The following is a 12,757-nucleotide window of genomic DNA, read 5'->3' as shown; positions in this document are numbered from 1 at the left end:
AGGAAGGAAGGAAAGAAGGAAATGAAAACCACAGAAGAACAAGAAAGCAAATTTCAAAATGGCAGAGTAAGTCCTTATCAGTAATAACATAATGTAAATGGACTATGGTCTCCAATCAAAAGTCACAGAGTGGTTGAATGGATTGAAAAAAACAAGACCCAAAGATCTGTTGCCTACAAAAAAATTACTTCATCTATAAAGCAGACATAGACTGAAAAAAAGAAGGAAAAAGATATTCCATGCCAGTGGAAACAAACAACAAAATAGGAGTAGCTATACTTATTTATATCAGAAAAAATAAGATTTGAAGGCAAACATAAAAAGAGACAAACAAGTTCAGTATATAATGATAAAGGAGTAAATTCAGCAAGAGGGTATAACAATTGTAAATATACATGCACCCAACATTGCGGCACCCAGATATACAAAGCATTATTAGAGATAATGAGAGAGATAGGCCCCGAAACAATAATAGCTGGAGGCTTTAACCCTCTACTTTCATCACTGGACAGATTTCCCACAGAGAAAATTAAAAAAGAAATATTGGACTTAATCTACACTACGGACCAATTGCAAATGCACCTAATCAATATTTGTAGAGTATTTCATCCAATGGCTGCAGAATAAACATTTTCTCTTCAGCACATAGATCATTCTCAAGCACAGACCATATGTTAGGACACAAAAAAAGTCCATAAAATTTTTTAAAAATGAAATTATATCAAGTATCTTCTTTGACCGCAAAGGAATAAAACTAAAAATTGTAACAAGAAGAATTTTGGAAACTATACAAACACATGGAAATTTAACAGTATGTTCCTGAATAACCAGTGGGCCAATGAAGAAATTAAGAAGGAAATTAAAAAATTTATTGAAACAACTGAAAATGGAAACAACATACCAAAACCGATGGGATACAGTAAAAGCAGTAGTAAAAGGAAAGTTTATAGCTGTAAGTGCCTACATAAAAAAGTAGAAAAGCTTCAAATAAACAACCTAATGATACATTTTAAAGAACTAGAAAAGCAAGATGAAACCAAACCCAAAATTAGTGGAAGAAAATAAATAAAGATAGAGCATAAATAAATGAAATTGAAACAAAGAAAAGTACAAAAGAGTGATGAAACAAAAGGTGATTTTTTGAAAAGACAGACAAAATTGACAAACCTTTAGCCAGACTAAGAAAAGAACCAGAAGATCCAAATAAATAAAATCAGAAACGAAAAAGGAGACATTACAGCCAGTACCCCAGAAATTCAAAGACGCATTACAGGCTACTATGAGCAACTATAAACTTAGAAGAAATGAATAAATTCCTAGACACATGCAACCTGCCAAGACTGAACCATGAAGAAATTCAAAACCTGAAGAGACCAATAACAAGTAATGAGATCAAAGCCATAAAAAAAAGTCTCCCAGCTAAAAAAAGCCAGGAACTGATGGCTTCACTTCTGAATTTTACCAAACACTTAAGGAAGAACTAGCGCCAATTCTACTCAAACTATTCCAAGAAATAGAGGAGAAGGGAATACTTCCACGTTCATTCTATGAGGCCACCAGTATTACCCTGATATCAAAACCAAAGACAGATTAAGAAAAAGCAAAACAAAAATACAGGCCAATATCCCTGATGAACAGTGATGTAAAAATTCTCAAAATAATAGGGAAAAGAATAGAAAAAGAAAATGATCATAAAGAATTCTTCCTTTTTGGCCAGGCGCAGTGGCCAAAAGCACTTTGGGAGGCCGAGGTGGGTGGATCACGAGGTCAGGAATTTGAGATCAGCTTGGCCAACATGGTGAAACCCCGTCTCTACTAAAAATACAAAAATTAGCTGGGCGCGTTGGCAGGTGCCCATATTCCTACCTACTCAGGAGACTGATGCAGGAGAGTTGCTTGAACCCAGGACGCAGAGGTTGCCGTTAGCCAAGATCGCACCACTCTACTCCAGCCTGGGTGACACAGCAAGACTCCATCTCAAAAAAAAAGAAAAAAAAAAAGAATTATTCCTTTTTGTACCCATTTCTTACAGTGCATTAAGCTGGGGATAAATCTTCTCTATTTTCATTTATTTCAAAACATTTATTTCACTTTCAGTTTGAAAGATACTTTTTTTCCGATCGATCACTTAAAGTTGACATTGTTTATATACTTAGCTTTTTAAAGGTGATGATATTCTACTGTGTTCTGGTCTGTGCTGTTTCTAACGAGAAGTCAGTAGTAATGCCATTGTTCCCTGCAAATGTCTTTAAAAATTTATCTCTTTATCACTGGTTTTCAATAATTTGATTATGGTATGATTTGGTATTTAATTTCTTGGGTCTGAGGGTTCCTATTTGCCATAACATTTAGAAAAAATTCCCCTTTTATTCAAATTTTTCTGCTTCAATTACACTATGATATCTAATTATACACGTTAGACTGCTTAGTATTATCTCACAATTCTCTAAGACTCCATTTATTTTCCAGCCTTTTAATTTTTTTCTATCTGTGCTTCAGTTTCTATTGTCCTCTCCTCAAGTTAACTGATCTTTCTCTCTGGAGTGTTCAACGGGCCTATAAGACAATCCAGTGAATTTTTCATTTTATATACTGCATCTCTGAGTTCTAAAATTCTAATTTTGTAAAATCCCCTATTTGTTCTCTCAGGGTCATGTTTTCCTTTAAATTCTTGAACATATTTTTAACAGCTTTTTAAAAACACCTTATCTGCTAATTCTGTAAACTTTATCATTTGAAAGCATGTTTCTATTGACTGATTTTGTTTTTTTCCAGGTTTGGCTCATATTTTCCTGCTTTCCCACTGCAATAGTATTTTATTGCATGCTTAGCATTATAGATGTTAGCATTATAGACTGCATGCTTAGCATTATAGATGTTGATTGTCTGTAACTGTCATCTTTAAGTATGTTATGTTTTGTTCCGGAAGGCAGTTAATTTAATTACAGATCAAGTGGATCATTTAGAGGCTTGATTTTAAGCTGAATTAGTATGAATATAAAGTTGCTCTGATGGTTAATTTTAAGGGTTAACTTGACCGGATAAGGGATACCTAGTTAGTCGATAAAGCATAATTTCTGGGTGTGTCTGTGAGGGTGTTTCCCCAAGAGATTGGCATGGAAGTTGGGAGACTGAGTGAAGAACATTCCCCATCAATGGGGCGGGCTCCATCCAATCAGCTGAAGGCCTGAATGGAACAAAAAGGTAGAGGAACAGCAAACTGCTCTTTTTCTCTCCTGCAGCTACGATACTCTTTCTTTTCCTTCCCTTGACATAAGAATTCCAGGTTCTCCAGCCTTTGGGGATTAACCCTGCTTTTAAGGTTTGGACTTTCTGAGTCTCTAAAGCATTCAGTTCACAGCTGTCCAGTAGTTCTTTTCCTGGTAGTTTTTTTTTTTTTTTTTTTTTTTAATTTTACCCCAAACTTGCTTTATTTTTGTCTATATGGATATTCCTGATAGTACAGGTGAATAAAAGAAGGTAGTTAAAAGAAAAAAAAATATTCAATTTCTCTCAAAAAAATTGCTCCATTATAGGTACATGCTTTATTTCTAACATATTATTTCTATAATGGAGGAAAAACCTTGAATAAAAGCGTTATCAAATCTTATCCACTTTCCCATATGCTCACTTTAGGAAGCATCTGCATTCTCTTTATTTCTTAAGTTATTATGGAAGTAACTGTGACTCAATAGCAAAGATTCATTGAGAACATTTTATATATACACAATTGTGGTTTCTATAGTCCAAACTCTATTTTTGTACTGCTATAAGGTGAATATTTGGAAATTTTGTATTGAAAATAGAACAACAAGCTTCAAATTCACTCTAAAGGGAAGACTTCTTTAAAACCATTGTCTTTCTCTAATCCTTTCCTTATTTCCTATACCACCTTGTTTCCTAGCTATTTAAATGCATTCAATACCTTATTCAAAGGCTGAGGTGCTCAATCAAAATCTCTGAAAGTCAATCAAACGAAGACAAGACAAGAAAAAGGGAGACACGAGTTACAGGTGTCCCAAAGATATTGCAACTATGAAGATAAACAAAGTTCAGGAGAAGAGAATATGAAAAAAACAAAAACAGATAGTATACGTGCAATTTAAAAATCTGCTTTAGGCCGGGAGTGTTATCAAGCCTGTAACTCCAGCACTTTAGGAGGTCAAGGCGGGCAGATAATTTGAGGTCAGGAGTTTGAGACCAGCTTGGCCAACATGGAGAGGACCCATCTCCACTAAAAATACAAAAATCTGCCAGGTGTGGTGGCATGCACCTGTAGTCCCAGCTACCTGGGAGGCTAAGGCAGGAGAATCACTTGAACCCGGGAGATGGAGGCTGCAATGAGTTGAGATTGTGCCACTGCACTCCGACCTAGGTGACAGTGCCAGACTCCGTCTCAAAAAAAATAAAAAATAAAAATCTCCTTTAATGTTAAATCTTTTTTTTTCTGAGATGTAGTCTTGCTCTGTCACCCAGGCTGGAGTGCAGTGGCGCAATCCCAGCTCCCTGCAACCTCTGCCTCCTGAGTATCTGCCGGGTTCCCTGGCCCGGGGGTTGGGGACCCCTGCTTCACAGCATCTGGGCTATATGTCATCTTTTAAAGTATATTAAAACCTCTCTTCAATCATTATTGCATTCAAACGATTCTCCTGCCTCAGCCTCCCAAGTAGCTGGGACTACAGGCATGCACCACTACACCCAGCTCATTTTTGTATTTTTAGTAGAGACAGGGTTTCACCATGTTGGCCAGGCTGGTCTTGAACTCCTGACCTTGTGATCTGCCTGCCTCGACCTCCCAAAGTGCTGGGATTACAGGTGTTCAGAGAACCACCGCGCCCGGCCTGATGTTAAATCTTAAATGTGTAAAATGCCCTATATTTTCAAAGCAATCCTGATTTTGAAAATAAGTAGCTAAATTTATACTATAATTTCTGTTCGTCTAAACAAATATTGAAAATTATGTTGCAGATCACATTTAATTTTCAAACACTTTGCAAATAACATTTAAAAATATTTCTGAATGAAAACAAAGGTAAATAGGTACTAAGAAATTTCAAATTCTTGTTTGTAGTATTAATACTTATGTAAATAACATGCATATCTCAATTTTAAATGTCATTATAAATAGCAAGAATTCATAATAGGATGTTAGGCACATATCATAAAATAATTTTAAAAACTGAATTAAAAATTCACATTTAAAAAAAAGTACCAAAACTTTTTCATTTGTCTGATAACAAAATAACAAAGTTTACATTTTAACTGTTAGACAATAGGACAATAAAAGTAAATGAGAAACTAAAATATTCTCAATAATGGAAGACAAACATTTAATTAATTTCAAAAATGATTTAAGCTTAGGAAATTTGACAAGTTTCTGAGGCAAAGAACTCAAATAGATCCGTATACAATACTCAATCCCATCGCTGGTTCAACAGTGTTTTTTAAAACTGTTACCAAGACTAAGAAAGAAAAATAAAATTCTAGAAGAGCCTAAGAATGTATAATTTCGAAATTTTGTGGAATGTTGCCGAACTGCCCTTTGAAAAGATTGTACTAATTTATACTGTCATTAAAAAAGTGTGAAAATGCCCATTTTCTCAGACCTGTTCCATTAGTATATAATAAATGTTTTATTGTCAGCAGTCTGATAGATAAAAGTTCTCATTGCTTCAGTTTGCATTTGTTGGTAATTACCATTTCCTCAGATATTTACTTGCCATTTCCATTACTTCTGTGAGTTGTCCAAATATTCGGGGCCTGTTTTTCTACAATCTGTATTAATTTATAGGATCTTACTACATATTAAGGATAATATATTAAGGATAATTTATCTGTTACATACTTTGCAAATATTTTTCCATATTATTGTTTATATTTTAACTTAGCTTATATTATCTTTTTCTGTAAAAACCTTAAAATGTTACAGAGCCAAATCTGTCCATCTGTTTCCTTTATAGCAGCAGTTCCCAATGTTTTTGGCAGCAGGGACTGGTTTTGTGGAAGACAATTTTTCCGTGGACGAGAAGCTGGGGGATGGTTTTGGGATGAAACTGTTCCATCTCATAAGGAGCACACAACCTAGATCCCTCCAGGCACAGTTCACAGTAGGGTTCGTGCTCCTAACAGGTGGGGTCCCTTGCCCGGGGGTTGGGGACCCCTGCTTCACAGCATCTGGGCTACATGTCATCTTTTAAAGTACATTAAAATCTCTTTTAAATCATTACATTATGAAAAGAAAAACAATATACTTCACATGTAGTGACACTGCTAATAACATTCAAATATTACGTACTGAGACATGGTTAAGTTAAAAAGCATTACAGGTATTTAGTTAAAAATTTAATAATTTAAGAAGCACATTGGCCGGGTGAGGTGGCTCACGCCTGTAATCCCAGAACTTTGGGAAGCCGAGGTGGGTGGATCACGAGGTCAGGAGTTCGAGACCAGCCTGGCCAATATGGTGAAACTCCATCTCTACTAAAAATACAAAAATTAGCTGGGTGCAGTGGTGGGCGCCTGTAATCCCAGTTACTTGGGAGGCTGAGGCAGGAGAATTGCTTGAACCTGGGAGGCAGAGATGGCACTGAGTCAAGATCACTGCACTCTAGCCTGGGCAACAGAGCAAGACTCCATCTCAAAAAACAAAGAAAAAAAAGGAAGCACATACAAACAACCTGAGTCACAGCATAACAGTTTCTTTGGTAATCTCTTAAGTCTTCAGAATTCTGATTATGTAAACAGTATAATATCTTTTAGGATAATACAATATAAAGGTCACAGAAAAACACTAAATTCATTTACTCTAGTCACTCACCTAAAATGGAACTTTCCTAAGTCTGTGTCTGAGAAAAAAAAAAATGGTCCATTGATTTCCAGCCAATTTTAATTGATACCAAATTCTGCATGGTGAGTTAAAAAGCTGCTTCCTTGCTCTATTTTTTGCTGTAGTTCTATGCTCAAGAACAGAAAATAAGTATATCTCCTCTATAACATTACATTCTTTTAGATGTCTGAAATGTTTTCTTCAATAGTTCTTTCCTTACTGTACATTGTAAATATTTGTTCACATGTTTAACTGACCTATTAGTTTATAAGCTCCATGAAAACAGTGCAAATGTCTTTTAAACCTTAACTCCTAGTGCCTGTTACATAGAAAACACTTACTGCACTGCTGTTTGAATAGAAAGAAAAAAAAGTGTAGATAATGTTGCCTAATTTCTTACCTGGCAATAGACAGGTAAAAAAAATAGACAATTTTGCCAATATTTTTCTTAAAATCAAGAAAGATTATATAATCTGTTTCTTCTAATTGTTATATTCTAATATTTTCATGTATGATTCTGTGTCCTGAATACATTCCTGATAAATGATACTGAGTAATTTTATATCTACAGAAAACTACCTTAGATTCAAAATAGTCTATAAATCAGTTCATCTGCATTGCATAATGAATATATTATTGATTTTCCATAACATATTCAACATTATTCTAACATGTTTGTTAACATAAAGGTATTTGGTATTACAGCTACATAGCTTCAATTATATTCAAAGTAATTTTAAAAATCATTTACTAATTAGAGATTTTGGAGTGACGTATAGACATGGAATAAGTACAGACATGTTCAGATCACATCCTTCGGTGTGTTGAGGCAGAAGAAAGGTTGAGAACTACAGATTTTCAACGGTAAATCGCCTATTCTTGAAAATAACTTTTTTTCCAAAAAACGTACTTGATATTTAAAAATATGTGAATCTTTACCAACTACTTGGGACCAAAAATACTTACTTCACTGTGGCACTTAGAAGAAAGTTCAGCTGTGGTATTAATAGGTTGTCTGGGGCTGACAGATAACGATCAAACTGAACCTAAACAAAATAGAGAAATACAAAATATAAAGTACATATATGTGCTAACAAACATCTCAAATATAAACATATCTTTTTTTTTTTTTTTTTTTTTTTTTTTGAGGCAGAGTCTCACCTTGTCGCCCAGGCTGGAGTGCAATGGCACAATCTCGGCTCACTGCAAGCTCCGCCTCCCGGGTTCATGCCATTCTCCTGCCTCAGCCTCCTAAGTAGCTGGGACTACAGGCGCCCGCCACCGTGCCCAACTAATTTTTTTGTATTTTCAGTAGAGACGGGCTTTCACTGTGTTAGCCAGGATGGTCTCGATCTCCTGACCTTGTGATCCGCCCGCCTTGGCCTCCCAAAGTGCTGGGATTACAGGTGTGAGCCACTGCACCCAGCCAAACATATCTTTTAAGAATTAAATACTTGAGAAAAATTCCATACTCCAAATAACTAGATTGTTGTGTTCAAACTGTGTAGTATTTCGTAAACATTCTACCTAAAACTCCCTAAAACTGTCAAATCTGTAATGTAGTCAATATTAGCAATATTTACTTTTAAAATCCTGAATCCAAACCATTCATTTTAGTCTTCCTCATAAAGCTTTTAAGTAATAATATTAACAAAAAGTAAAGTCATCAGGTTTCAGGTCTACCTGTTTCTTGATTTTACTATATTTATTCATTTGTTCATTAATCCATTCATTAGTTCAACTAATACCTACCATTGAAAAGGTACTATATTAAGTAATGGAAGTATTAAAACGAGCAAAAAAAAGGATAGTCCCTAGCTTCATAGAGCTTATGACCTAGCAAGAGAGGTGTTAAACAGGCAGTAATATAAATAATATAAAATTACAAACTTTGTTAAATGTTATTAAGGAACAAAACAAGGTACTATAAAGAATAAATTAAGGACCTAGTCTGTGGATTTGGCAAAAGCATCTCTCAGGAAAGGACATTTGAAGTGAAACCTTAAAGCTTAATATACATTAAGTAAGTGGATAGATGGGTGGGGAGGTTCAGGGAGAGGAGACAGCATGAAGGCTTGAGGTGGGAAGGAAAACAGCTAGGTAAGTAGAGATCATGTAGGACTGGTAAGCTTATTTAAGGATTTTAATAATTTTAAAAGCATTAGTAAACCATTTAAGTTAAGTAAGGGAGAAGTCTGATTTAAGTTTTAAGAAGCTCACTCTGGCCATAGGAAGAACAGAATGGAAGATTGCAATAATAGATGCAAAGACACCAATTAGGTACCTTAGGCACCTACTGCAGCATTTTTAGACTATGGGGCAATCAAGATGAAAGAAGTAAAGATATTTGAGGACCATCAGGACTTGGTTACTGATAGAATGAAAGGATTGACTCCCAGATTTTGGATCTGTATAAATTAATTCACTACATTATCGTAACACAAAACTGTACTCTTCATTCATTTGTGTAGTAGCTGCATCTCTTACTAGATCATATCTGTTTTCATCCCAGTTCTTAGTATGATGCCAAGAAATAGCAGAAACTTGGTTAATAACTATTTAAATGACAAATGGATAGAAGGTCTTACAATTTTCCGAGTTAATAATGCCTGGAAAAGGACTTAGGTTTGGGGTGGAATGGGCAGAGTTAGTTTTGGACATGCTGAATTGAAGTGCCTTAGAAACCCCTAAATGGAGACAACAAATGGTTGTATATAATCATGTATTAAATACAAAACTCAAGCAAGATTTGTTTCTTTAGAGAAATCATATATTCATATTCACCTTAATTGTTCTGAAAATTAACACCAGGAACATGAAGAATTTTTAATGGCATTTAAAATATTTTATGAGTTGTATTACAGACTGGATTATGTGTCAAGAGAGGAGAAACAGAGGAAAGGAACACACATTTGGTACTAACTAATGTTACAGATGTAAGTGTGAGCATAGATCTTCATTTTTTGGGGGTAAAAGCCTTGAAGTGGAATTTTACTGGATAGTATGGTGAGTGTATATATAACTTCCTAAAAAACATATCTTTTAATGAATCTAAAATTCATTTTCATCTATTTTTATTTAAACTTTTTAACATTGAATTTTCTTTGCATTTCTAATTTTTGCTATTAAATTTTTGTTTTATATATAGAAGTTATAACTGTTGCTTCTATATAGTGTCTTTTATTATGACATAATGTTTCTGCTTTGTTGCATTTAGTCTTTTTAAATTCTACTTTAGATATCTAACAATTATATAGATAGCTCTACCTTCTTCTTTGCATTTGTTAGGTATCTTATGGGCCTATCCGTTTATTTTCAGTTAAATTGAGTTCTGGAAGATAATATATAGGAAAGCCCTGGCATCAAAAATTGTTGGAAAATTTAAAAACCTTCCTAGAGGACTATCTATGAAAGTCAGGCCATTGTGGTAGTGAGTATATGTGAGTATTTTAAATACTTAGGATCAGTAGTTTAGAACAGTAGTTAAATCCACAAGCACTGTAGGCCAACTTCCTGGATTGAATGGGGTTGTCATGAGGATTCAAGAGTTAATACATGAAAAGCACTTGCTATGCTAAGTAAATGTTAATGGCTGTTCTTGTTCCTTGTTATTATTATTACTATTACTAGTATTACTATCATAAAACTTCCAAAAGGGATCACTCCTATGAGAGATAGAGCTGTATGACTTAAATATCATATAATGAACGGCTATGCACATGAGAAAAGTATATATACTTAAGACACAGAAACACACACAAAAAATTGTGATCATGCAAAAAGGAAGATACAAGATCTTCACCTGAAAAGGAAGGTAATAAAGTCGAAATTCAGTGAGTCTCAAACTAAAGAGTAACATACTATTTTAAGAGTGGAATCTAGTTTTGATTTTCATGTCAGGAAAAAGTCAAGAGCTTTAAACCAAGGATCATGTAGTAACAAGTTTATAATGATATACAGCCTAATTTCTTCATATCTGTCATTCCTGTTTTCAATTAAATTAGGAATAAAACTCTAAAAATAGAGTAAACAGTAATCCTAAACAGTAATGATGAGACTATCAGAGCATAGTGGAACACTACCATGAATTTAAGACTTGGCCAGAACTACTCAAAGGAATACAGGCTTAGTCATTATTATTGGACCCAATGTTAATACAGCATATCGAGAGATAAAAAGTATCACCCAGAATGAAATTATCACACAGCAAAAAATGAAGAATATTGATCTATAAGGAAATCTAAATTAAAATGTTTTATCATACACTTACCATTGCAGCCTTCACTGTCACAGAATCTAGGTTGGCCATATTAGCTAAAGAGCCCTATTTAAAAAAAAAAAAAAAAAAGCAGATCCAAGATGTAAAAAAGGAGATATACATTTTATTTCACTTATTGAATATAGTCCATTAAAGAACTGCCCAAATTTGGAAAATCATTTAGCTTATTTCCATAGAACTCAAGTGTAATTTCTTCAACCTCAGTAAGATCAGGGACTATGATTTGTTGGAAGGAGCAAGAGGCGCTCAAGTTTATTAACAACAGAAATATCATGATACTTCAAGTTTACTCATACTCAAGAAAATGAAGGCAATGAAGCATTGGAAGATGCCAGTGACACATGGAGGCTTTGATACTTTCAGAAAGTACAGAAAGGCAGCAAAATTGGTTCCTACTGGTAGAAATTTGCTTACCACTTTAGCAAATAAAAAATTGAAAAGTTGTGTTTTGAGAGCTTCACTTAAGAGTTTCTGGGCCACAATATAGTCTTCATGTTAATGCTGTTTGAAAGAGTTCTTTGCTTTCTTAAGAAAGATGGCTTACATGGTTTTCTAGGGTTCCCATCACTCCTTTATTTCTACCAGGGTTCTATAATTTAACAAGATCATATGCTGACCTCAGAAGTGACTGCCTTCTCAGAGTAATGGGCACTTTGCTAAATTAAAAAGAAGATGACTGCTATTTATACTGTAATCTATGCATTCAATTACAACTAATAGTGATATAGGAATCCAAAAAATTTACCAGTATGAATATCCTTTAGACATTTTATTATAATACTAATTTTTGTATATTTTCATTACTTTTAACAAAAACCATTTTTAATAAAAAGGATTGTTAATACTGTGGGGCACTCTACCATATTTAGGAAGTCATCTAAGAGCTATGCATGTATTATGTCTTAAGAATAACCCTATGACACAGATACTATTATTACCCCCAACCCACAGGTAAGGAAACAGATACAGAAAAATAAATCACTTTCCCAGGAAAACATAGCTAATATGTGGTAGAGCCAAGAATCCAGAGTGCAGCTCTAGAAGACCATACTATAAACTGGCATGTTCTTGAATTAGGAAGGAACATGAATTAGTAAGGAACATCTAAGCACTTACCTGTTCAGGTTTATGTTGCTGTACAGCGTTATAGATGCAACTCAAGCCTACCCTAGTTAAAACATAAGATGCTTGCTCATTTATAAGTGTGTCCAAATGTGCTTCAATCTAAAATAAAACACAGAAAGAAAACATTTTAAAAGAAGAATGACACTGATGAGAGTAGAAGTAAACTACTCCAGAGTCTTAGCTCTTCATCATGGAGTTTTTCCTTGCATTGGCACAGGGATGACCTCTGTAACAAAACCTTTTTCTTCCCCCAAACAGTAAGTCTTTCTATGAAAGGGGGAAAAAGTCTTACTTTAAAAATTATAACCAAGGAGGATTCTAGGACTATCCTTCAGTCATAAAATTTGGGTTGTTTCTCAACTCTTTTAAAAGCTGGTAATAAACAAAACACAAACAAAAAAACACTAGTAAACAACAACAGTATAAAATAAAATATTTAGGAAGAGCTCCGAGATGAGGGCCTGATGTTCCTGACTTCCTATCCTCCTCATGGTCCCAACTTGCTAGGTTGACTTAACAAATCAAAT

At 34.4% G+C, this 12,757-nt stretch overlaps 1 protein-coding gene across 4 annotated transcripts in view; it reads right to left on the bottom strand.

The window, feature by feature from the left end:
• Positions 1-12,757, bottom strand: part of COG6 (component of oligomeric golgi complex 6) — a 101,648-nt gene that overhangs the window by 19,776 nt on the left and 69,115 nt on the right. For 2 of the 4 annotated variants that reach the window (XM_005585710.5, XM_015439196.4), the window contains exons 16-18: positions 12,222-12,329; positions 11,097-11,150; positions 7,793-7,872 (exon numbers count right to left, since the gene is read on the bottom strand). In XM_005585710.5, the coding sequence (XP_005585767.3) occupies positions 7,793-7,872; positions 11,097-11,150; positions 12,222-12,329 (242 nt within the window). Of the gene's footprint in view, positions 1-1,866; positions 1,977-6,817; positions 6,846-7,792; positions 7,873-11,096; positions 11,151-12,221; positions 12,330-12,757 lie in introns of those variants that run through there. The other 2 variants (XM_005585711.5, XM_045377281.3) reach the window with 2 other exon arrangements.

Source organism: Macaca fascicularis, chromosome 17 (genome assembly GCF_037993035.2).
Source record: "Macaca fascicularis isolate 582-1 chromosome 17, T2T-MFA8v1.1".
In the NCBI taxonomy this organism is placed as follows: domain Eukaryota; kingdom Metazoa; phylum Chordata; class Mammalia; order Primates; family Cercopithecidae; genus Macaca; species Macaca fascicularis.
This window is presented reverse-complemented; position numbering and strand designations above follow the sequence as displayed.